Raw genomic sequence first — 26,281 nt, 5'->3', positions numbered from 1 at the left:
ACAGTTGTTCATTGAGCCTCTTGTCAAAAGATGCCATGTAGCAGATGTTAGTCTTGAAACTTGGATTTAACCCCTTCAGCACATTGGCTTTACAGCCTGTACAACAATAACAGGAAAGAAGAATGAGATCTTTCAGTACATCACACTATTCTTGTTATAGCAGTTTATTTCGTGAGTAATGGAAATGAGAGAAAAACAGAAGCCATTGGTTCGTGTTTTTGTTTGCTCTATTGTATAGCATGTATAAATATTATGAAACACAAAATAGCATTAAGGGCGATGTGTACATAACATCACCATGTGTTTACTTTGGTTTATAATAGCCACTCTATCCTATTTTGATTATTCGTGTACATTTAAAAGTTAATATTAATACACGTCGGTGCAATTACCCGTGTTTCCCTTTTAATTCTTTTTCGAGCATCAAAAGGATTCAACAGTTGGCGCACTAGTAGCTGACAAAGCTACCGTTGCAGGTCACGTGACACATCCGGGCGCGCCCCCGCTGCCCAGCCCTTGACCAATGAGCGGTCACCGGGCGGCATCGCTGGGCCGCCGGGAGCGCGCTGCAGGGTCTGCGGAGTGTGTGCGCTTCGCTCCGTCGGTTAGCCGCCGCTTCAGAGGGATGAGTGCGGTGTTCGCTCAGCCGCTGTCCGCGAAGAAGACAGGTTTGTCCGCGTGTGCGTTCCTGAGTTAGCGCTGGGGGTTCCTGGAGAGACTGCCCGCCCATTGTCCTCCTCTCCGGCTGCGAGAGGCCGGCGGAGCGCTGACAGGCAGCTTTTGTGTGTGCGGGGCATGTGATAACGTTACAGGCGGGAGTCGGGGCGCGTGCGTTCGAGGCGAAGCGAAGCGGACTCTTCCTCTGCTGTGACTCCGTCTCCGCTCGGCTTCGGCAGGACATGACGGAGGCGCCGCCGGTGGAGTCATAGGGGCCGGCGCTGGCTGTTGAATGGCAGCCCCGCAGAAAGAGCAGGCTGGACAATGACCCCGAGCCCCGCGGCTTTGTCTGGATGCCGTTGACTTCCACATAAAACGTGCTAACGGTTCCATTTGAAGGCGAGCGCTGCCCGAGCGCAGTGAGAAAAGCCGCCGGGGAGCATCGATTCAGGCGCGGCCAACGAGCCAACAATGCGGATTACCTCTGGACTGCTCGCCTTTGTGTGAACGCGGCGCGTGAATAAAGTTGGACCGGCCCGGGGGGAGCAGCAGCCAGGCCCCCGCAGGCGTCAGCTGCTTCACCTCCGCGGGAGGCGACGCGTTGACCCGAGGGACGGGTCCCGCACGTGCGCAGGCTGTCTGTGAGCACAGCGGCGGAGGCGACGATGGCGAACGACTCCACACAAGTAAGTTGACGGGGGTTGAGTGCTCGGCAACCTGTTTGCCTGGTCTGGCGTCGATGCGCTGGAGCGTCAGTGATTGGACCTGTGGTGACGTCTTTACAGCACAATTCACCAGACTGCGTCAGCGGTTCCCCTTTTTTTTTAGCTTTCACCCCTGACAATGATGCAATGTCTCCAATGACTCACATGACTTTTGTGAAGAGTTCCTCAGAGATTTGGTCCACAAATATTTGTGTAGTTTTAAAGTGTGTCTGAGTCCAGCAGGTGTGCACGGTAAAAGAGGCTGGAACTACTTCAAACAGCATCACAGCATGCAGGCGCGCGCGCAAATACACGCGTGCACGCGCACACCAATACACAACTCCCTTTTTCTCGTGTCCATGAAAAGCACCGGCAGGCAGGAAGCCCGCTGCTCGCTGAGCGTTTCAGAGCGAGCCGTTGTGTGTCGAGGTGAAACACCGGCGACTGAACTGCGGGAACTGGGGAAACGTGCGCCATTGTCATAGCGGGCCATTGTTCCACTAGTTCCCGCTTGTGACCTTTTAAAGTCTCATGCCATCAGAAGTGTTGGCGCTGGTACCACGTGAACGCCGCCGTGTTGTGTGTGTGTGTGTGTGTGTGTGTTTTCGTGTGTTTTGGCAGGTGAGGAACTGATGCATTAAGTGAAGAGGGAATTGGATCGAGTGAAACATGAGCCGCTATTGACGGTCCAACGTGAAGTCTGAGGGAGGAAGTGGGGCAGCTATCAACATACTTGTTGTGTTATTAGTTGAACGTGCTGTTTCATTGTGTGTTTACCTCCTTTCATCCATGCTGACAAAAGTACCTGTTATTTACTTAGCGTTTATAGGTCTGCTTTTCTCTGACTCCTGGGTTCAGTGGTGCACGAAATAGGTACTTAATTGATCTGATTATGTTGATAAGTCTGTGCTAAAAACACCGAATATCTGTTGCTGTTATTTAAGCATAAGATTTAAAGTTCCTCTTTTAACAGGTTTAACCCTGTTAGTTAGAACGAACTATTCAAAGGTGAACACACATCACAATGTCTACCCAAGTCTGTAAAAATGATTATAGAAGAGCACTGGCATTATAGATGTGTAACATGCCACAATAGAGGTTCTATAATGTCCTCTGTCCCTCATCTGTTCTTTAATTAGCGTCAGGAAGTGAGCAGTGGTTTGACTTAAACTATGCAGCGTGTGATCCGAAGGATTGAAATACTTTGTGCGGGCCTTGCTGCTTCAGCCTGGTCTGTTCTCCTTGGTTAGAATGTTTCTCGCCTCGGCTAAATTTGGCCGTCCCTGTCTGCGCCGTCTGCAGTCTGAGGGTTTATACATGGTTTAGTGGCAGCCCGACAGAGGAGCGATGATGCGGAGGGGAAAGGTGGAGATACACTGGTCTGCCTTTGATCTTGGTTCTAGGGGATCCGAGGAGTGAGTGTGCTCTTAGCGGCTGCCAGATTGAGAACACAGGAAATCATTATTTCCCCCCTTGTGCACAGACGCTTTTATACCCGTCCAGAAGCAGGAGCAGCGCAGTTTTTCAATGGGAGCTGTTGTGATGCTGCGACACTTGGGTTCAAGCTGAAAAGAAGTTTTAGTTTGGCTTCGTATTTGTAGATGTGAGCACATACGGCTTTTAACGCGGTTTCAAGAGTTTATATGGTGTTTCGTATGCAGCCACCACCTAGAATATTGATGCTATTTGTCCTGTGACATTTTCACGTTGAAATTGTTGATGTGAGGTTGCCTCATGGGACTATAACTAGAATAATATAATTATGGGCTGGAGTGTCCAGCTTTAAATAGCAGTGAGAGTAGGTTCACAGCCTTTTAATTCTTATCTGTTGTTTAGGTAAATGTGCTCTAAGGCTAATCTTGACATTGAGCTGCTGGTGCTTCCTGTGCAGACACGCTCGCTGATAATACCTAGTACTCACAGATGAGCAGACGAATGCGAGGTTAGGAGCTGCACCGTGGGTTGCATGCTAGTGATGGGCTGAGGATAATATTGTGGCTTTATGTGTTTTATCATATGGACTAGATTTCACACAGCTCCAGCAAAGCGCAGCCTCTTGTTACATGTGCATTGGTGTCCATTGGGACTCGTAAATAGAGCTTGATGTGTAAAATGGGCCCGTTTCTGTCTGGAGCTCAGCTGAAGCTGGGAACCCTTTCCATGAACAGCCATTTGTTTGCCCCCACAGGTTTAAACACAGTCTAAACCACGTCGCGTCACTCTTCCTCTCAAAGGTTGAAGGGGGGGGGGGGGGGGGGGTTACTGCACTGTACTGTACAGTCTGCAGGCGCAGTTCTTGTGGAACGAGACGGAATAGGAGACATGCTCGAGCGGAGTGGTTTCTCAAGTCCACACACTGCGCATAGGAGGACTTCCCATCATGACGTAAGGAGACAGCTATGCACACAGCGGGACTTTCTCAGCGCTGCCTCGTGGCCATGTACGCAGACAGAGACTCAGAGAGAGCGAGCCTTCATGTCCGGCGTCTGCGTGGAATGACACCATGAAGCCGAACATGCCTCCCGTCATGCGATCCAGCCTCGCTTGAATAATGCTTTATTTAGGAGCGGAGCACGTGACGGTGACCTCGCGTTAACTCTGTGTGCTTTGGTGTGAGCGGAGTGTTTGCTTTGTATAACAGCGCCTTAACCTACAGAACGGATCGGATCGGGGCACAGCAGGACACCACCCTGACCCATCCAGGCCGAGCTCGGGTGAAGTGGACGCTCTCGTTTCCGTCTTCCCCTTAAAGGCGGCGCGAGTGTTTAGACAGACTCTTCCGAGGACGTGGAGTCCACATTGCACTGGTCCATCTGTGTCCCAGCCAGTCGGCTGCTTCTGTTGTGCTTATTATCAAGAGGATGCTGACAACATGGATGTGGTTGTACCCCCACTTTATTATTGGCGCGTTTGTCGTTGCGTCGCAGTTGCATTGCGTGACCCTGCTCAAGGGGGCTGAGTTAGCACATTTAGAGCCTATGTTGCAGATGCAGCATCAGACGTAATGTAAAATGTAATGGAAGGTCCGCACTTGGTGAACATTCATGTAGTTCCATTCATTTGCCACTGACCCAGTTCCCTGCCATGTTCTCTCATGGGAAAAGTGCAGTTGTGTGACGCCGAGGCCTGCACTCCTGCCGCTCAGCTACGGCCACAGGAGCCGTTCACATGTGGTAAGGCTGTTTGAGGGCATGGGGGTAGAGGAAGGGGCATTACCACGATGATGATGATGATTATGATGATGATGAGGCTCCCCAGCCACAGCAGTACAATCGGTGGTATTGTCCAGCAGCCGAGCTCCAGATCACACTCAGTTCACGATGAGTTCATTTTCCTCTTCCTGGCTGGAGCACGTCCCTGACCACTCCCTCCCCAACCGACTCATCCACCCATTCGCTTCAACCACACTGAAGTCCAGTGCGGTTGAAGTCATTCATGTTTTTGCCAGGTAGAGCGAATGGAGCAATGCTGAGGTCCTAGCGTCTATTAGTGGACGCTCTTGCTTGGGGCTGTTTGTTTGCCTTCTGTGCAAACATCCCATAATTCTCATGACCTCATAGCAATGCAGCTAACATTCCAGTGCCACAGGGACCCCTCCTTCTCCCCCCGGACACACACGCACGCCTGGGTTCACACACTGACAGCCTCCTGTAGCTGCGGGCGGATCTCAGGACCGTGGGGCGAGTTTGTAATACTTTACAACAGCAGTTGCTCACTTTCTGGTCGGCCTGTCGACACCAGTGCCCGTGCATGCTGACATTCCTCGACCTTTGACCCCTGCTCATTACGGCATCGCGGATCCCCAGGGCTACGCAAATCGACCCACGCCTGGTCGGCCAGTGCTGCCGTGCTGTTTATACAGCCACTGTCTTTGTTGCCATATAAATTGACAGCTTAAGGCGTGTGTTGGGAAACACTCAAAGAACCATTTAAGGCCCCAGTTACAGTCGCGTGTTCAGTTGCTAGAAAGCCACACAAACAGGGTGAAGATATGGTGTTGTCTATTATTTGTGAACAGAAAATGAGGTGATTCATGTTGAAGGAATTCATTTGATGCTGTTGCTTGTCGTCCTCACATCTTAAGTGAACAAACAACTTTGTTTAGTCTGGCTCAAAGTGTGTTTCATACATTAGTCGGTCAGACGTGGTGTTTGTTTGTTTTTAAGCACAAATGACTCAGCGAATAGCATTATGCTGTAATGTGTGGGTGGGTTTTCACTTTGAGGAATTGCCCCTGCAGTAGGAAGACACACATGATTCCGTATTAGAGCTGTGGTGCCGCGTTCGTTTAGGGAGAAACATATTTTGACAAGGATTTAGCGCTGCTGCGTTTCCCTGTTATTGCTTTGACGGCGTTGATGGACATTATGTTCAGAACCTGGCTGGGACATTTCGCCCTCGCTGCGTAAATCCAGTGTTGTGTTTAATCTTTGATGGCACTGAGTGTGCTCACCGTTTTCACACACGGTGGGGATTGGGGCAGGAGCAGCTCCCCCACAGCAGGGGGCCGGCGGGCAAACATCAGCCGTTCCAGTGGGATAAAGTAGGCACTGTTGCTGTGATCTTGTGATTCTGCACACGAAACCATGAAGTTTCCCACAACTAGATCTGAGCTGTAAATGATCTTGGAGGTCCTTGAAACTGTGGATGTGATGGTGTCTCAGATTTGATGTAACAGATCTTCAACATTCTCCACGCTGGGACGTGTTCAGTCGTATTTCCAGTGTGTGTATTTCCAGCTGTGTCCGAGGCCTCTTGACTTTTCTGAGGAAACGAAGACAGAGGCCACAAACACTCATCTGATAAATGCTCGTGTTCCGGCCGTAGTCATGAGTGTAAAGTGATCTGCTCGGTCGCCCTTCTGTTATCTTGCCCCCTCCTTTTTCCTCTGCTCTCTCCCACAGTCCCTCCCTCCTGTCCAGGCTGTGCACCAGCTGCTGCCCCCCCCTCCTCTTCCTTCTCCTCCACCTCTCTCCCCAACAGTCCTCACCCTTGTTTTCCCCGTTGGCCATGGTGGGAGCTCATCGGCGGTTCTCTGCGGGGGGCGATTACCGAGACTTTAATTTTTAGGTGGTGATGTAGGCCGTTTAAGCATTGGTTGTTATAAAAGGATTTATAGATAGTGTTAAGTGTTTTGACTGAGTCAAGTGGGAATGTGACAAATATGAAAATTTGCGTGATTGTTAGATAGGGTCTATTTAAAGACTATGACTGTGCTGTGCTGTGTGTGATTTTGTGCGTCACACATGGGTTGTGGCTCCTGAAAAACCCAAATAGTTCTGCTAGTTATTATAGTTTCCCAACAAACAATCCCTTTCATTAGAATGGGCTGGAGATCCACTGATAAAGGCCGGTCTCACTCACGCCTGGATGCTCAGATAACAGGAGCAGTCACAGTTCTAACGTATACATTATTAATAAGTTAGGTTTGGTGTTGCGTTAGTAGGTTTATCAGGAACAACTAAAAGTAAGAAATGGAATATTTAACTAAGTTATTTTAAACTCCCTCATTACTTCCTGTTTTCAGAGTTTGTGCCTCGCAGACAGCCTTTCCAGGCCGAGGCCGGCTGTTCAGGGCCGCTGCTTTGTGCGTACATATTTGACCAGCGTGCTGCACTGTGTTGTGCTCCCATCAGAGCGAAGCAGCAGAGCAAACACAGGAACAATGTGGAGCGGGAAGACACACCCGCGCAGCGTGTGTGTCTTCACCTGCGCCCGGGTTCCCAGTCAGCGCCAGGGACGGGCCAGGTGTTTCCTGGTGAACTACCTGGAGGCTGGGTTGTCATGGAAGCGGCTGCTACAGAATGAGGTCATAGCTTATCAACCTGATGATTTGAACGCATGTGTCCTTTTCAGGGCACACAGCTGATTTACTCTCATTCAGGAAGTTGTTATGGGCTAAATGGAGGATGTATAATTTGTGTGAAGAAGCTCACAGGTGGTGTGTGTTTTAGAAGCTTTAATAGCGGCTGACTCTGAGGACAATTCATTAAGCGGAGGCTGTGAAATCACATTTTGCAGTGTAATTAGTGATTGGATTTTCCGTCCTCGCTTGATAAGAGTATTGCTTACATTAAGCTGCGGTTACTCAATCAGAACGAGACCTTTCCATTATCTCTAAATACCTTATATAACCTGATTCAAAGCCACCCACACACAAACCCTAACCTCCTCTCATCCGGCTGGACAGGCTTCCACGTCTCACATCACTGTCTCAAGGAGCGCGTCGCCGTCATGCACAGGTACACGACACGTAGGAACCAGCCTTTATGCTCATTATTTGTTCACCGTTGCTCAGTGTTAGTTTCCAAAGCTGAGTGCTTTTATCATTATTAAGCGTGGGATTAATCCTTCACCAAATTATGTAACAGGCTTGTATTAAAATTAATATAGCTGTTTTTTTTTTATTCTACCTAAAGCTGCTTTTGCTGCTTTTCCACGTGGCAGATGTTGACTTATGTTTCTGAAAGATATGTAGACAGTAAAAAAATTATAGATTAAAACCAATATTTATTCACAATACTACTGTTTCAATACGTCCGCGGTTTCCCTCTTATAGCCACATATCTGATTCAGTACCTTTTAACGCATTTATGAATCTGAACTTGAACTACAAGAACTACATGACCACAGTGAGACGAACGTGTTTATACACACACAGACCTGCTGCACTGGTTCCTGCTACCACACCTGAGTCCAACCGTCACAACCGCTGAAGCTATGACACACACGCACGCACGCACGCACACACACACACACACACCCTTGTATTTCCATGGAAGTGAGGACCTCCATTGACATAATGCAATCCCCAGCACCTTACCTAACCATCACAACTAAAGGCAGACGTGTAACACCTGCTCAAATCCGAACCAAAACTATAACCTCAGCTCTAAAATCACTCACAATTGCCCTTAAACAGGCCTTAAAGAAGTGAGGACCGGTCAAAATGTCCTCACTTTGTCAAAATGTCCTCACTTTGGTAGGAAAATACGTTTTTTGGTTTGTACTTCGATACAAGTACACACACACACACACACACACACACACACACACAGCCATAAATTCTTGAGGGAGTTCCTGTTGCAAATATGCAGTTAGATTCAGCCTCAGTCGCCTCTTGAGTCTTGATCTTAAAATACATGTTTGTTTTCTTTGATGGCTTCACCCACACACTCACTTATACACTTTGTCACACGTACTATAGAAAAACACACATCGCGACTCAGCACGAAACAGAGACCACTAGTCTAGAGACTTACTCAGCAACAGGAAAAGCTTCCCTTCTGCTCGGTTGGTTGCAATTTCTCAATTTTATCGTTGCCTTATAGACAAAGCGTACAGCACACACACACGCACACACCATGGTTTTTCTTCAGGCTTACCAGGAGTTGTGTTCCAGCGTGTCTATCTGACTATCAGACAGCTTAGCGTGCTAAGCTCCTGAGCTAAACCCACAGCTTTACCATTAACGCTCCATCTTCTTAAACACACACTCAGACGCTGTCATGTGCGTCTCTGTGCTGATTACAGAATTTAACATGCATTTGTGGCACAGAGAGCAGCTTGTCGGCGTATACTGGGTGCAGCCGTAACGCTGCTGCAGTCACTTCCCCCCGTGAACTTCCCCCGTGTCTGACGTCTGTGTGTTTGGCAGCCGCTCGGCCTCCCACTGTGCTCTCACATGTTCTCTCCTCCATCCGTGGCCCCTGGCAGTGGACCCACCGTCCCTTCCTCCTCCACCTGCCTCCTTATCGCTCTCTGGCCGAGCGCCCTGTTCCCGCGCTCCGTCTCTGTCCGCGCCTCCTCCCGTCGCTGCCGTCCGCTCCTCTCGGCCTGTCCACCTCGCCGGGCCTTTGTCCGTCATGGGGGGAACAACTGTGGTTGTCTCTTTTGTGCGGTTCCCCCGCGGCCTCATCCCACCCTCTGCTTTGAGAGGAGGAGACAAAAGGGGAGGGGCATGATCAATGGGATGTGGGATGTGAGGTGGCTACAATGGAAATAAACTAGTCTCTAATGGGTTAAGTTCACATCTACTTGACTTAAATTCTTACAGCACAAAATCCAGATACAGTAACTTCTAGCATTAACCTTTCTTCCTGTCATATACTGTAAGTTGTACAATGATTTCAAATGATTTGTGTGAATAGGCTCTGCGACATTTCTGTGATTAAAGAACAAATTTATTCTGTTCCTTTGTCCTCACGCTGAGCTGGACTGCAGGAAGGGATGAACTGGGGATAAGTGAGTCTTAGAAAAGTACATTTGTGATAAAGATAACTATATCCTGCACCACAGTATGAAGCTACATAGTTTAAAAGGACATAAATCATGCATTTATACACTCACTGAACTGTAAGTATGAGAGGCCTCATAATAACACAGTTCAACTGTACAATCGTCCACAATGAGCAACACATAGTTGGAAGTTGTCCCGCTTTAAGTGTTTTACAGGTACAGGAAGTGATTAAGTGGAGACCTGTTTCAGGGAGTGAAGTGAAGTTGTAGTTCAGGGATTTTATGCTGTCGCCGTTTATTTACGGCTCCCCCTGCTCCCCGTTTACCTCGCCTCCATCCTTCTCTCCTCCCACTTCTTTCCTGCCAGCTTTGGCTGTTGTCACCACTCAGGCGTCTCAGGAATGCTTCCAGATGTTTTTTATATGACTCAGACGGCAACACAAAGAATCTCTTGGACCCACTTTCTTGAGAACATAACACGAGACACGCTTTGTTTTCGTCTTGAGGTGAGACGAGAAGCAGTCGGTTCCCATTGTTGTGTACAGATCCAGGAACAGCTGCTGTTTTCCACTTTTCAACTTTTTGTAAGACAATAGAATTTGATCTTTACTGTGGCATTAGTGTCATTGTTGCAGCTGTGCAGGCTTAAAAAACAAACCCAGACCTGTCAGAGCGTTTCCCTTGTGTCTCTGATCCAGCTGTTTTATGCATACATAACACAGTTTTATGCATTAGTGCTACTTTCTCTAGAACTCTGCTGCAAAGTATGTCCTGCCTGACTTGTGTTGATTATCCCTTTACATTACAGGTGACCCTCAAAGGAAACCCACTGTGAAAACAAACGTGCCGAAGCACATTTCTTTCCCCTGTCAAAGGTGCTTGTGTGTTTCACTGGAACTAATTATTGGTCGTGAAAGCACTGACGCGTGTTTGTGACATTGTCCGAGGGTGATGTCTCCATGTTTCGTCTGGTTTGCACCATTCAGACGAGGCCCAGATGAGGTCAGGACGATGAAAGAGCAGATTGCAACTCTAAGATTAAAGATTAGAGACTTTGTCGAGCCAGTGTTTTGTAGCATTTTCTGCCTAAGGTAATTAATAATGTGGGATAGTAACTCAGTGCTAATATGAAGCTAATGACGCGCGCAGGAACAGAAACGTACAGTGCAGTTGCCCCGGTGCGGCTGATTGATTAGTCGTACTGAGTGGATCCAGCTAACAGGCAGACACACCGACGCCAGGTCTCACAGGCAGCGGGCTGCTGTTCCTCAGCAGGTCGTCCAGGTGTATGGGACGGGTGTCTCCGGCGGCTTTTGTTTAGGTCAGTTGCAGCATGTGTGCAATAATCCAGGTAGAAATCTGGGACTCCGCCTAAGATTTGCGTAGCGACACCGCAGCTGGCAGATGTCTGGATAAGGAGGAGGGAAGAGTGAAACGAAGCCTTCCCGTGTCCTTGCTCTAGGGCTAATATCTATCAGCTGATGTGTAAAGCACAGGACCGGGCTTTTTTTCGTCTTGCTCCATGTCGCACAGAGCAGGATCTGAGGCCTTAGTTTTAAGCAGAAGCCGAGAGGAGATGTTTCTAGCTGTGATCTGACGTGATGGTTCTTTAGGTGGCGAGCACGGTCACAGCAGGCAGTTTATTGTGAAGGGAAAGTGCTTATAAAGAAGGCAGTGATGTATGAAGGGGGGTCAGGTGGCTACAATGGCAGAAGAGGTTAAAGGTCAGAGGCCGGCCCTCATTCCCACAGGTGTGTTCCTGTGCTGGCGAGAACCAAACAACAGGAGGATCTTTAGAAGGGCTAAGGTTAGAATTACTGAGTAAAAAAGCTGTGGAGGTCATTTTATAATCGGCCAATAACACCCAACGTGGGTTATGAGCATTGGTTTCCAACATTGAAGATGGATGAGACAGGCCAAATAATCCAGATTATACGTGAACTCTGAAGGGTTCAGTCAGTAAGTCGGTCGTCTCTCTCTCTCTCTCTCGCTCACCATCCCCTCTGAGAAACACTCCAGTCGCACAGTTGCTCATTGTCGCTGCGGTTGCTGATTCATTTCTGTTCTCTGCCCCATTTCCGCGGCCTCCACTCGCTCGTCCGTCCGTCCTTCGGTTCTGCCTGCTTCAACCCTGCGACCCGCTCAGCTGCGCCTCACCCGTGGCTCTCCTTCCTCCCTTCCTGTCCCCATGCTGCTCTGCCTTTGCGCGACTCAGACTCTCTGCATGTCTCTGTCTGCTTCATTAGCATGACCGGACAAACTGGCTCTTCTGTTGCCACTAGGTTTTGTTTCTGTTTGTCGTTGCTCTGTCACTGGTGCAGATCATTCACTTGCTGATGTGTGATCATTCCTACGAGTATTGCGCATCTTCATAAATGTTTGTGTTCACCTGAGCTTTTCTGTGGAAAAGAAGGATAAATGTTTAATTTACACTTTGCTTGTCCACTTTTCATTTAACCATCCACTTACTGGACGTGTCTCCCAGTCAGTCAGGTTAATGGGAATAAGGAGCAGTAGTGACTGTGTGACAATGGAAGGCATTTGCACGTTCCAGTAAAACCATGAGAGAACAGCTTCTCAGACTCGTGTCTGTCATACTGTAAAAGCAGCTGTGTGTTTGAGAGAGGTGGCTGCGGTGTCTTCAGTTGCTCTGTGTTGGTCCAGGCTGAAATGTCCAAACAACCAGCTTCCTACAGTGTTAATTAAACCAACTTACAATACTTTAGTTTTGAATACATTGTGCGACCGTGAGTATAGTTTCTTTTTTTTGTTTCTGTCTCTTCCTCTGTCCCAGTAAAAAGGTCACGCCACAGTGGGACTGGAACGAGCGTGCTGGAACCCTAGGAGGACTGGACTCACACCCTCTAGAATAACACGCAGCTGAGCCCCGCGTCCTCACGTTTCACTGGAAAGTGAGAGGGTGTCGCGTGCGTGCGTGCGTGTGCGTGCGTGCGTGCGTGCGTGCGTCCATTAAAAGCGAACAGCCCTCGCACGCTTGCCCGGCCACGCCCCTCCACGGCCGCTGTGTGGGCACGGGCTCCGCACTGAGTGGCCATTGTGGCTTTGAGGACAAACACACGCACGCACACTTACACAACTTTCTCCATTTTCTGCCTTGACCTTCTCCATCCAGCCCCGGGCTCATCTCTGCTGCACACACAGTCTGATCACGTTAGTTTCGCTTGGTGCCGTTATCTATTGAATTAGTTTCCTCGACATCGCTGCTGAACGTTCACCCCTGGGCCCGTTCACTAACGAGCAGCGCACGATGAGTCGCTCCTGCCCGTCAGCCTTCGCCGTCTTTGTTGTTGCAGAGCCAACAACTGGAGGATGGCGTTGAGGGAATCTGCTGCTGAAAATGTGCAGGGCTCAGGTTTAGTGTGTTGCTGCTCTGTGTCACATGCATGTGTGTGTCTGAACACAAATCTGCTGCTGTTAACGCGTTCTGAACAAGTAATTGTTTTCTTTTCAATTCAGAAATGACTTCACTAAGCTTCTAACACGTAGCATGTTGCTAATTATAACTATTACGTTTAATACAACTTGCCTTAATCATCTGCTCACGGGCTCCAATTGGTGCCAGTTTCAAGCAAAAGGCAAATTCACTCCCCTCTAAAACACCAAGCACCGCCACAATGATATGTGTTTGTTCATTAGTGTGTCTGTTTACAGTCGGAGTCTGGATGAAAAGGGTGTGAACAGGGTAGAAGTCTAGTTACACAACCGTCTCACCATCTGACACATTATCTCTGGCAGAGGCTGGAGCTCGGGACCAAACCGCCAGAGTAAAGCAAACACTCTGAACTCGTTAAAGCGGCGGCCGGTCCTCCCGTCGAGGCTGTTACTGTGAGCCGAAGGTGGGAGTCACTCACGCGCGACACGAGGAGGTGGTTGGACGGCGACAAACATCATTCAGAGATCAGCTTTTTGAGGAGACGTGTGCTTCTATCATGAAAATATGACCGATATCAAGCTTTTTCCAGCAATTCTTTTAATAGAATTGAATGACGAGACCTTTTCAAATCCTCTTCCAGCCTGAATAACTGAATAACCATCTGAGCTTCAAACAAGGCTCCGGTCTTCAGCGGTGCAGCAGGAGTCTGTTGCTACGGATGACAGGAAGTAGAGGTCCGCTTTCATCAGATACATGTGCTTATCTTGGTTTTAACCGATCTGCTGCAGAGCAGAGAGAGACTAGTGACGCGCGTGAAGAAGAACAAACCACCAATCAAGATGCACGCAGTCACTCCTTCATCTCCATCAGCCATCACACTAACCAGCGACACCCTCACAGCTCTTTGCACTTTAGCTGCAGTAGGACGAGCTCTTAGCTGTGAAGCAGTTCCTTTCTTTCCAAGTTGCCCACAGCACAATCAACTTTATGTCTCTTTATAGCTCTTAAAGTCCTTTCAACATCTTTACCAACCATGCCAGTTCGTGGCCACGGTCGAAAATCACAGCTTCAAATCTGCCCAGTCGTCAAAAAATGGAAAGGGGCCAGCTGATTCTCAGGAAGTGGCTTTTGATTCTAATGGAAAAAGTAAAGGCCCCTAGTCTGTAACTGATGCAGTTTACAGTTGTGTTTTTCTAATTAGTTAGAAAGTTTGAAGTCACGGTTGTGCAGTTCTTTTAAACCGTATGTCTTGGTGAGTTTCACATCCCCCTCTTTGAGCTGCTGCCTATATATATAGAGATGTTATCATGTTCAGATGAGCCCAGGCCTCCGTGACACAGCCCAAGCACAGGCACCTCTGGGATTTGTAGATGTGGAGCCCAAAGGAAATAAGAAGTCAAGTAGGCAACAGAAATGCATCCCAGTCTTACTGTTGCACTTTGATCCAGTGCTTAGAACTCATCCTGCCTTTGTTTCCGTCCGCAAGATTATATCACAAGCCTAAATGCGAGCCAAAAATCTGATTGATAGGCGAGCATCATGCAGGCGCTGCCTCAGATCAGAGGACGATTTACCAGAGCTCGGAGAGGGAGGATGTGTCCTTGATGTGCGGAGCCTCTGTCCGTCTCTTTGAGTCCTTCTCTCCACTGACAGCAGCAGAATCACAGAGGAAACAGGAAAGGCCTGAGCCGCTCGGTGTTGGGACGGATATCCTCTTTCGGAGGCGTTCCCCCTCCTCTCTCGCTTAACTCTCCCTCTCTCTATCTCTTCTCATCGTTTCCCCTCCAGCCCGTTTTGCTCTCACCGTGGCATTAACCGCTGAGCTGAGCTCGCGGGAGAGCGAGCAACAGAAATTTGTGGGTAGTTTTTGGGGACAGCGCGTCCGAGTGAAGGATGTGTTGGCATGGCGACGAGGAGGACGAGGACAGCTCGGAGGTGAAGTGTTGTTCGTGCGATCGATGTGTTCCTGTATTAGTGATTGTCTGGCAGTCGCTTCTGGTGATTAACACCCGCTCTGCTCTTCCTGATTGGGGCTTACTGAGTCTCCTGCTATGACTTTTAGCAGCTCGCAGCTCTGCTAGAGGTGGTTTTTGCTGGATTATCCTCCTTTTTGGCAACTTATTGGACGTACTTTAGTAATTCATTCCAGTTATGTTCTGATTCAGTGCTGAGAAAGAGGACATTTGTATTTGAAAGATAACCTTCAATCTGAAACTGAAACATATTTGATCAACTTGTTAGGTTTCAAGTTAATTTTAGCTAAGCAGATTTCCTTTTAGGTCAAACGCTCATTTACTAATTCCTCTTTTCTCTCTCTGTCCTCCTACAGAGTGACCCCGGTGGGCTGTCGGTTCTGGAGCAGCTCGGCCTGGACCAGAACTCGGATTTCTCCGACTCTAGCGTGCAGCAGCTCCTGGACGAGCAGCGTGAAAGGATCCGCAGGGAGATCCGAAAGGAGCTGAAGATCAAGGAAGGAGCCGAGAACCTGCGCAGGGCGACGACTGACAAGAGGAACGCTCAGCAGGTCGGACACAGCGACCACGCTTCCTCTTCACGCCGGCCACCGTCTCATTCAAGGCTCAGAACGGATCTACATCGATCTCCTTCACCTCAGACAAAACACGAGTAACAAACTAGGCAGGAGTAAATTGATAAGATCATGGAAACGCTCTGAAAAGCCAGGCAGTATCAGTATCAGTGCAGGAAGCGGGTGTAATAACCCCCGTCTGGAACAGAGGGCAGTGAATCACACACTGGTATGCTAGCGTCCCGTCCTGTTTACTGGAAACGAGGCTTCTCTCACGTTTCTAATGCTCAGATGATCCATTTATGCACATTTATACGTGTCGGTTCGTGCATCCGTTCCCAAAGCAGCGGCTTCACCGTCACACACAATCACATGTTTGCTGCTCCATAGGTCACGGGGTTCAATGGCTTGCTCACAGGCTTTGGTGGAGCAGGAAGCTAACAGAAGTGGAGAGTGTTTACATCCAAATCAAACAAATTATTCATCAGACATCATTGACTCACTCCATTAAAGCGTCTATGGCCACTTTAGAAAAGTCATAATAGATTTCATAAATTTTTCATGAGTCATTTTGTTTTAATTCAGAAGACATGTCCAGCCTTTTTCTTCTTGTGCTGCCTGCAGTGTGGGATCAAACAAGAAACACACAACAGACACACACACTGGCATACAAATGAAAAGCTTTAGTCACACTGTCTCAGGATGTATTGGGTGAGTTCAAGTCTGGGCCAGTCATGTGACTTGTTGATCTGCAGACATTCTTCAAAGCTTCCATATTTACGGCTCACACTGGCATTTTTACACCAGATCCATGAAACCAAAGAAACCCAAACGCTTCTCTGTTGCGTTTGTGCGCAGGTGGACAGTCAGCTGCGCTCCTCCAAGCGGAAGCTGGACAACCTGCACGCCCAGCTGCAGGAACTGGACGCTCACATTGTGGTGAAGGGAGGCGAGGAGAATAAAGGTACCAATATGAAAGTCTGTCATGTTCGTGCCAGGGACAAAAATACTCTTTGACGTCGCACTAAATCCCCCCAGGAGCGTTTTCATTTTAGAGCACGCCATGTGAACTCGCATCGTATTGCTCCTTTTCCACAGATGAGTGTCCGCAGTCCCCTGGGGCGGAGAGCCGCACGTCGGCCCACAAGGAGCGCATCGCTGCCCTGGAGAGGCAGCTCAACATCGAGCTCAAAGTCAAGCAGGGAGTGGAGAACATGATCCCCGTCTACTCCAACGGATCCACCAAGGTACAAGCCGCCGCCTCACACACGCAGCTCCACGGGACACTCACATGGTGATTCCTCCCACTGGACGGCCCCCTCCATGTTCAGGCTCATTGTACATCTCCTTTCCAGCTCACGTTTTCCTGAAAAACTCACACCGCCGCTCTTTCATACGACACAGCATTCACATGATAATAACCGCCTGGTTTGGCTTTGCTCCTCCCTGGTGCAGGATAAGAAAATGCTGCAGACAGCCCAGCAGATGCTGCAGGACAGTAAGACCAAGATTGACATCATCCGCATGCAAATCCGCAAGGCAGTGCAGGCCACTGCGCAGAACGACGACGCGCAGGGTGAGTCTGAGACATGCAGAGCTGTGTTCAGTGGTCACTTTACGCTGAAGCACCTGGAACTGGAACTCACACAAACGCACCTTCCTCAGGGTTGAACCTGACAGGAACGTTTGAATGTTGCCAGGTCCTGCGGTCCTGCGCTGTTCAATAGTCTTATACACAGTCACTGAATCATTTTTTTAGCTATCACACTCTCACACACACACACACACACACACACACACACACACACACACACACACACACAGGGCTGTGTGTACAGAGTCTGCACACAGCGTCTCCAGGCACCACACCCGGTGGAGGGGTCATCCAGCGAGGTCTGGGCTTCGGGCAGAGCACCTTATTAGGAGATAAAAGCCTGCACATCCATCTCAGCCCCGGCTGCTGTCGGCTCCTTGCTCCCTCCTCTTGCCTCAGTCTGTGTCCTGAGCCTCTCATAAGTCATAACGATAATTCTTATCCCACCATACGTGTCCTCCTAACTAGTGAGACATGTGAAAGTCAAATGAACTTTTCTTGAATGCTCTGTTTTTAACCTCGCCTCATGGATCCTCTCTTTGCTCCCTGTATGTGTGTGCTGTGAAGCTAATCACGCTACTCAAAAACAGGGCCTCCTCTGCAACATTATCCTTCGATAGGTTGACTTCTGTATGAGTATTATCTGACTGAGGAGCTAACAGTTAGCAGCTCCTGCGAGGAAAAGAGGACTGATGCGTTTTGTTCATCTGTTTGCTTTTAAGGATGAGAGATGGGACAAGAAATCCTTTTAGACCCTGAGGTTGGAGCTGACGTTAAAACCTCCTACCTCCCTCCAGGCGTTGCTAATGTTTTCTTTGTCGGACTCTTGTGTAATGCATGACATGCATTAAGGCATTAACCTAACTTAGTGTTCCCTGGGGAGTTCTCCTGTACACACTGCTGCCAAAACAGGATTCCATCAAACTCCTTCCTTTGCATAAATTATACAATGGTTTATAACAAGGAGCCGCAGCATGTTCAGTGACGCTGTGCCTCTGTCTGTGCGTCCGTCCACAGCAGGCAACCAGGATCTGTGTGGCGTGGAGCTGCGCATTGAGGAGCTCAGGCATCATTACAGGGTGGAGCATGCCGTCGCTGAAGGGGCCAAAAATGTGCTCAGGCTCCTGGGGGCCAACAAGGTCCAGGACAAGAAAGCCTTGTCTGAGGTCAGTAATGCACACGCGTCTAAAGCTGTGAGACGGCTGATAGAGATGTCAAAGACCTGTAGATACTGAGAGGAATGCAGCATCACAAAGCACAGTGCGCCACAGAGCAGTCTGCACTGTGTCCTCTTTCACTCTCACACATTTGTTTATAGACAGCGTGCAGAAACTGTGCTTTTTGCAGGGTGGATTGTGTGGCGTTGGCTGTAAATGTGCATTTAATGCTCTGCAGGCGCAGTCTCGCCTCAGTGAGGCGTCCCAGAGGCTCGACCTGCTTAGGGACTCCCTGGACCGGCGCCTGGCGGACCTGCCCGAGGACCATCCCAAGGCCAGCATCATCAAGGAAGAGCTGGTCCTGGCGTCGTCGCCGGCCTTCAGCTCCCGCCACGGCGCCCCCTACCTCCACAACCAGTACAGCACCCTCAATAAGCCCTCGCCGCTCACCGGTACGTTACGCTATTTCTCCTAAACAGACCTGCAGGTGGCAAAAGGAGGCAGCTTTACAGCGTTGTTTTTCTGCTTTCGAAATTCAGAGGCATGGATTTGTTTTAGTTTCAAGAGTGTCTCTTTGTGGTGATGTGGTTAACCTGTGCTGAAACACTGAACTAAAAGCTGATTTTCGGTGGGTATGAAGTGTCTTCATTGACCGCGCAGAGCAGAAGTACATGTTGGAGGCTCTTTACAGAACTCTCATATTAACAATATATTTTATATCAACACATGTTACATGACCTCCTGTCCGTCTGTTTATTGGCTCTGTAATGGCTATTGAGTGAATTTCATGGATTATTTATAGCCATCCTTGCATTCTCTCCCTTGCAAACACACAACTTCCTGTGAATTCATGTCTTTGCGAAAGCAAAACGCACAGATTCCGCCCAATTCTAGACATCAGCGCTCGGGTTCTCTGCGTTTGTACCTGAAGTGTGGCCTTCTGTCCCCAGGTACCCTTCAAGTGCAGCTGCTGGGCTGTACGGGGCTGCTGGAGGTGGTCCCAGGCCGCAATAAAGGGGCGACCCTGGCACTGCCGTCGTACAGCCCTGGAGACAGCAGGTCCTTCATGAGAGGCACCAAGGGGCTGTACGGGCGGAGCGGCTCCGTCAGCGGGAAGACGCCCAGCAAGACAGAGGAGCTCTCTTGTAAGTGTTTGTCCCTCTTAGAAACACGTGTGCAATAATAGTAAATCAGCATCGGTCGCCCTCACCGCCAGCGGAATACAGCAACACAGCCGCTCCGCAATGACTGTGTGTTTACATGGATTCGTTCGGAACGCGGCTCATGTGGGACTTTACGTTGTAGCGGAGGTCAGCGCCGTGTTGAAGCTGGATAACAGCGTGGTGGGCCAGACAGCGTGGCGCACTGTGGGAGAACAGGCCTGGGACCAGACCTTCACAGTGGAGCTGGAGCGGGTCAGCGCACGCACACACGCGTCACACGCCTCACACATGCATGTAAGGGGTCGCGGAAACCTTTCTAATCAGCTGACTGTCTGCGCTCCAGTCGAGGGAGATGGAGATTGCATTGTACTGGAGGGACTACCGCTCGCTGTGCGCCCTGAAGTACCTGAAGCTGGAGGAGTTCCTGGACAACCAGAAACACCGAGTTCAGCTGGAGCTGGAGCCGCAGGGCGTCCTGCTGGCAGAGGTACCCCCCCTGTCCCACACACACACACACACACATATACATAAACACACACACACGCCACATGAAAGCGGTCTCGCGGCACCCTCCTTTATGTGAGACGTTTAGATGTGAGCGCACGCACCTGTGTCGAAAAACCCCGCTTTGATCGATCGCTTGAAAGCCTCGACCGTCTGAGTGAGATGTCTGCAAATAAAATGTGGCCGAGCGGGCTTTCATCAGTATCACTGAGTTTTGTTTTTTTGGTTTGCTCTCCAGGTGACCTTTTTTAACCCGGTCATCGAGAGGGTTCCTCGTCTTCAAAGGCAGAAGAAGGTCTTTTCAAAGCAGCAAGGTGAGAAAGTGACAGGATAACGTTTTAGGCCAAGACATTTTGAGATTCATCACATGGAAACCCGTTTCTACAGTCAGTTTAAACAACAGCGCCCTCTGGTGGATTACACGTGTAAGGTGGAAAACCGATATGAACAATTGACTAATTAATTAATCAGTTGGAAAATTAATTTAGCCCAAGCCCGGAAAGGTCATTCAGCCATTTACACAGACTGATGGGAAGGACTAGTCACTGTCGTTCATGGCTGCTCTATCACTGCAGGGAGGATTATAAATTCACTGTGAAACCATATGTCCAATTTCTTTATATCTTAACGTATGAAGCATTTTAATTTAAATCTAAAGGACAATATAATAATAATAGTTAGATAACAATCTAATTCTATTATTAAATAAATCAAAACAAAACATAATACCCCTCGAATTTGTTTGACTCTTGGTGGCCATAGCTATAGATTATTGTCACCTAAAACATATTCAGCTGTATAATTAATTTCAAATTCTGGCGTCCTCTGTGTGTGTGTGCGTTCAGGAAAGGCGTTTCTTCGTGCTCGTCAGATGAACGTGGACATCGGGACGTGGGTGAGGCTGCTTCGGAACGCCATTCCCACCGTCAACAACACAGGAACCTACAGCCCCAGTGCACACAGCCTCGCTCTCAACTCTGGGTGAGACACGCTCGCAGGCAGAAAGCCCAGCTAAATGATATGAAGCCCACAGAGACGTGTTTGATAGGTGTCGCTATCAAACGCAGTCGCCTTCCCGGGACCTTTCTCCTTGTGTTTGTTGGCAAAGACTGAAGCATGCGGTGCACGTCTAACAGCCCTGTGGTGTTCTGCCGTGTGCCGTTCGTCTGTCTGCGTCCTGTTCGTCCGTCCGTCTGTCTGCGTCTGTGTTTCAGGGAGATCTCGGTGGAGAAGCTGAGTCTGGACAACGACTCTCCCATTAGAGGCGATTACAAAAGAGACGTGGACATTCACACTCCGGTGAGACAGGGACTTTGAGTCAGCAGCGCGTTTGCAGCGAGAGCTGATTGGATGAGAGGAATCTGTGCAGACTGGCTTTCAGCTGCATGTGCAACTACATCTGTGTTATTGTAGTAATGTAATATCGTGTGCTTGTCATCTGGGAGTTACTACCACAGTTTGCATCATACATCTCTGGATGTGTAAAAATGTGACAACACGTCTTTTCCATATTTCATCAATGAATTAATGTTACTTAAGTACAGGTGCTCTCAGCTGATGTCACACATTTAAAGTTGCAAACACCCAACAAGGCATAGGGTTTGGTAACGTGGTAGTATTAGAGCAGTGACTTGGTCACAGGCAGCTTCGTTGTCTCAGATAGATAGATGAATCAATCACATCACCCTGGCTTCTCATCCACTTTGACCTGTGGCCTGTGACCCTTGACTCATTTTGTTCTCTGCATGATTTTGTTATTATCCTTTTGTCCTCTGGTCAGGAGCGACTACCGGTCATCGAGCCTTTCTCCCCCCCAGACCTCACCCCCGAGTGTCCTGTCCGAACCCTGTCTGTTAACAGGTACATACTTTAGTGTTGACCTTTTGCCCTCTGCTGTACAAGAATTGTTTTCTTTTGTTCAGTTTACTCCAGTTTCTCCTGTCTATATGTTCTTTATTCTAGTTGATATTGTAGATTATTATTTCCATTTTTGTGCCTGTTTTGGAATCTATATTTGTTATTCCATCTCTCCAGTAAGCAGAAGAAAGGCCCTCTGTCCCTCCAGGACTTCAGGCTCATTGCTGTGTTGGGCAGAGGACACTTTGGAAAGGTAGTTTCAGAAAAACACATTTGTTTTGTTATATAATCAATTAAACTTTTAATATCCAACAGAAATACTGAGTAGGAGCTTATGATTTTAAACATTGTCAGCTGCATTTGTTGCGTGTTCCTCATGCAGCATTTGTCTGTCTGCAGGTCTTGTTGTCAGAGTACAAGAAGACCGGCACGATGTACGCCATCAAAGCCCTGAAAAAGGGGGATATCGTCGCCCGGGATGAGGTGGAAAGGTGTGTGTTCCCACCGTTGTTGTTTTTAGGAGATCTAATGACACGTGTCACTGATTAATCTGAGCATCTGCCTTTCTTTGCTCTCTTCTTATCGTTCTCTGCTTCCCGACCTTCCTCTCCTCCTGCTCCAGTCTGATGTGCGAGAAGCGCATCTTTGAGGCCGTGAACATGTCCCACCACCCCTTCCTGGTCAACCTGTTTGCGTGCTTCCAGACTCCAGAGCATGTGTGTTTCGTGATGGAGTACACAGCGGGAGGAGATCTGATGATGCACATCCACACAGACGTCTTCACAGAACCTCGAGCAGTGTACGTAGCGATACATGTGGAAAATTGATTTTTATTTAGAATGTGAGTCTGTGGATACGCCTCTTAGAGCTCTTTATTATAATAGTGTATGAGTGACATCATGAAAGGGCTCATTTATGCTGAGCACATCCAATGAACTGAATAATTTCAATAATAATATCTGAAATTCCTGCAACTTTAGCAGTGGTGAAATGCGTTTACAGTAGTAGGCGTGCATAATGTAAAGTTCTCCAGAAGCAGACTTAATATTCTTTGTTCTATTTTTAGATTTTCTGCCCTGTACGTCAACTGATTGCTAATGTTTTGCTGGTTTGATTTCAGATTTTATGCAGCCTGTGTGGTTCTTGGACTTCAGTTCCTCCACGACCATAAGATTGTGTACAGGTGAGTGAAACCCACGCAAACCAAGTATTGTCCCAGCATTTCATCAGCCATGACGTTAAGTGGAGAGAGTCCACCACACAATTAATACAAAGTGTGACATATATGACATAAAGACAAATGACCTGAAATACGCTGCTGAGAAGCTTTTGATTTATGGATCCATCTGTTACAGAGACCTCAAGCTTGATAACCTGCTGCTGGACACAGATGGTTATGTGAAAATCGCTGACTTCGGACTGTGTAAAGAAGGTAGAGACTGACGTGCTTGATGTGTCTGAGTCCAGTTTTCCGGTTGTTGTAAAAGTGCCACAGCTCCTTTGATTCTCTGTGTCTGTGTTTTTAGGGATGGGCTACGGGGATCGAACCAGCACCTTCTGTGGCACTCCAGAGTTCCTGGCGCCAGAGGTCCTTACTGATACCTCCTACACCAGAGCAGTAGACTGGTGGGGGCTGGGGGTCCTCATCTATGAGATGTTGGTGGGAGAGGTGAGAGCTGACGCACATCTGTGTCCCTGTGAAGACACCTTACAAAGGCGTTAGGTTGATGCCGCATTTATCACACTGCTCTCACAGCTTGAGACAATTTCATCTGAACATGAGGCACAAATATTTAATTTACTAAAGTTTAAAGCAAAATACATCACATATATCAAAATAGGACATCTTTTTTTTTTACAAATAATAACAATTTGAGTCTAGACTGTATTTTCTGAAGTGCTTGTCTGTCTGTGCGTGTAGTCTCCATTCCCAGGAGATGATGAGGAGGAGGTGTTTGACAGCATTGTGAATGATGAAGTGCGCTACCCACGCTTCCTGTCTACGGAGGCCATTGGCATCATGAGAAGGGTGGGTGTGCGCAGACACTCGTTTTCTGTTGTGTCCTAATTAATGAAGACGCAAATCCACTTATTCACCGTCACAGAGGCTGTTTAAATGTCCACTCAGAATTTCTTGTTGTGTTTCGTCACGAGCAGCTACTGAGGAGGAACCCAGAGAGGAGACTGGGCTCTGGTGAGAAAGATGCAGAGGAGGTGAAGAAGCAGCCATTTTTCAGAGTAAGTGCACTGAAGAAGTAGACATTTGAAAAGTGTCCCTGTTTGTATTATTCATCCCTGATCTGATTTGAATCTGCTTTTGCAAAGCAGCAGAAATATTCAGTTTGCCACAGCAGAAATAGCTGTGATTAGATGTATTTGATTTATTTTTTTATTTCTTTATCTCTATGTCTCTGTCCAGAATGTGGACTGGGAGGCGTTGCTGCAAAGAAAGGTGCCCCCTCCCTTCGTCCCGTCCATCGGTGGCAAAGAAGACGTCAGTAACTTTGACGAGGAGTTCACCACCGAACCGCCGACGCTCACGCCTCCACGCGAGGTTCGCGTTCTGTCTCGAAAGGACCAGGACAGCTTCCGGGACTTTGACTACGTCTCTGACCTCTGCTAGTGGGATGCGGCCTCAGGCCTCGAGGGGCGCTTTTACTGTGACGTCTTCGTGCCGGTTCTATCCAGAGCAGCGCGGCGGTGTCCGCTGACTGTCGATCTTCTTTACACTGTGAATGAATGAGAGCGGTAAGAGACCGGAGGACGTGGGTGCGCTGGTTTTAAACGTCGACTGAGGAACTCCAAGCTGGGACGCATGCTTTGAGGTGTTTGGTCATGAATGAATGAAGTAAAATCGCCTCTCCACTGTACAACACACCAGTGACTTGTGTATCTTTTGAACATTAGCCTTTGAAACACCTCGTCCCATCTCCTAGAGGATCAGTGTGGTCACCGGAGGAGGTCTTTATGCTGCTGACTGTTCAGGAGGTTGCTCGGTGGCCTCTCATACCAATGCCTTACATTTGTACTTGTATATGTTCCACACAATTGGCTTTGGTTTCTTTTGTGGCCATTCCTATACAGGCGGAGGATAAGTGACGCAGACGTAGAATCTACTTTTATTTTATTGCTAGTGGGTGGAGTTAGTGGTGTGTTAAGTGGATTTTACTCAATAAGATGACGACCAATGCCTGACAGATCATGAGTTGACTATGGGGTATGGAACCACTGTCTTGGTCTGGACTCTTCTTTTAAGACTTCTACCAACTGCTTTTTTAAATTATGTTCTTTGTGTTTCGATTTTAATTTCTCTGACAAATGTTACACTATTAATTTGTGGAGACATGTCATTTCATGACATCTGCGTCCTCAGAGCTTTATTCAATACCACGCACACGTTTTAAAAATTGGATTTTATGTGTTATACATAATTTAAAATACACATGTAGCAGACACAACCATCAGTATAAAAGCTACGTGAGAGGCATTTAATGTTTTACGCCTATTAAATAAAATCTGAACACTAAGACTTGATGAGCCCAGTTAAGAGTTAGCGACACATTCATCAAGTTATCTACATGTTACCAGATATTTGTGTATATGTAGTCCTTTCACTCCATCACAATTTGTCTGACTTTATTCTCTGTGAACTCTCTTGTTTCAATGTCTGTTTTTTTAACTAGGACCACCCACAGTTTAAAACCTGCCCGTGGACCTTGTATGATTTTATATCTTTGTCTTCAAATCAGAGCCCTTTACAGCCAAGATTAAGGATATGGACTGAGACAAGACTTTATCAGTTCTGATCAAACAGGACGTTTGATGTGAAGCTGGATGCATTCTCTTGTTGACTTTTACTTGCGTATAGAAAACCCAGAGTGAACTTTCTGTCTGTTTGTTGTCATTGTCAGACCTGACGCAGAAGTTAGCAATAACACCTCAGATGCTTTTCAGTAAAAGAACATATTCTGTATTTACTATGTTTGACTTGAATGTTACATTTACTTTATTTAGACCTGTGATTCTGACCTTCTGGTTGCCATATCATTAAAATGATGTCTTCACTTATGAACCTGTAGCTCCTTAAGGTCAGTTATTCAATTATCCTATATTCAACTGAATATTTTTTGTTTTACTTGTGAATGTTTGGCCCATTAAACACAGCTAAACTTTTTAAAGTTTTTTTAAGACTTTTTTTTACCTCATCCAAGGTTTCTTAAAAGCGAAGTGATGTTTGTGTTAATTTATATGTAGTTGTACAATTGAAAACTCAAATATAGAAACTTAGTCAAGAAAAAGAAAAGTGGTTAAAGGGGATTCATAAGTAAAGTACATTTTAAAAGTAATGACTCAAGTTATTAATATATTTAATTAAATACACTGTGCTAGTCTGTAAATTAGATAGCACAAAGAAAACTGAAAAAAACTTCAGAAAACTGAAGCAACTGAATAAAAACAGCTGTTACCAATATTATTGTCATGTCAC

General features: G+C 47.7%; 1 protein-coding gene across 2 annotated transcripts; it reads left to right on the top strand.

The window, feature by feature from the left end:
* The first annotated feature begins 423 nt into the window (after positions 1-423).
* On the top strand, positions 424-25,863 carry pkn1a (protein kinase N1a). 2 transcript variants are annotated; one of them, XM_029164322.3, is made up of 23 exons: positions 424-1,343; positions 15,323-15,517; positions 16,379-16,484; positions 16,619-16,767; positions 16,976-17,096; positions 18,132-18,280; positions 18,510-18,723; positions 19,222-19,416; positions 19,577-19,686; positions 19,778-19,921; positions 20,177-20,252; positions 20,784-20,919; positions 21,153-21,237; positions 21,719-21,798; positions 21,973-22,048; positions 22,195-22,286; positions 22,418-22,594; positions 22,916-22,978; positions 23,151-23,227; positions 23,322-23,464; positions 23,717-23,824; positions 23,953-24,033; positions 24,215-25,863. In XM_029164322.3, the coding sequence occupies exons 1-23, from the start codon at positions 1,323-1,325 to the stop codon at positions 24,416-24,418; spliced, it is 2,802 nt and encodes a 933-aa protein (XP_029020155.1). In that variant the 5' UTR covers positions 424-1,322; the 3' UTR covers positions 24,419-25,863. The 2 variants fall into 2 exon arrangements, with proteins under 2 accessions (XP_029020155.1, XP_029020154.1); XM_029164321.3 differs by lacking the exon at positions 424-1,343 and adding an exon at positions 14,775-14,928.
* Positions 25,864-26,281: the final 418 nt, after the last annotated feature.

Source organism: Betta splendens, chromosome 1, assembly GCF_900634795.4.
Source record: "Betta splendens chromosome 1, fBetSpl5.4, whole genome shotgun sequence".
NCBI classification, from domain to species: Eukaryota; Metazoa; Chordata; class Actinopteri; order Anabantiformes; family Osphronemidae; genus Betta; species Betta splendens.
Note: the sequence above shows the minus strand (reverse complement) of the source record. Positions and strands in the feature narration are given on the sequence as shown.

Bases quoted from the DNA above. Each gene is read 5' to 3' on its own strand.
- pkn1a (XM_029164321.3), top strand. From the start codon at position 14,887: ATGTGTTGGCATGGCGACGAGGAGGACGAGGACAGCTCGGAG. The intron at 19,417-19,576 runs GTAAGTGTTTGT...TTTACGTTGTAG, and splicing joins CAAGACAGAGGAGCTCTCTT to CGGAGGTCAGCGCCGTGTTG. The intron at 23,228-23,321 runs GTAGAGACTGAC...CTGTGTTTTTAG, and splicing joins CTTCGGACTGTGTAAAGAAG to GGATGGGCTACGGGGATCGA.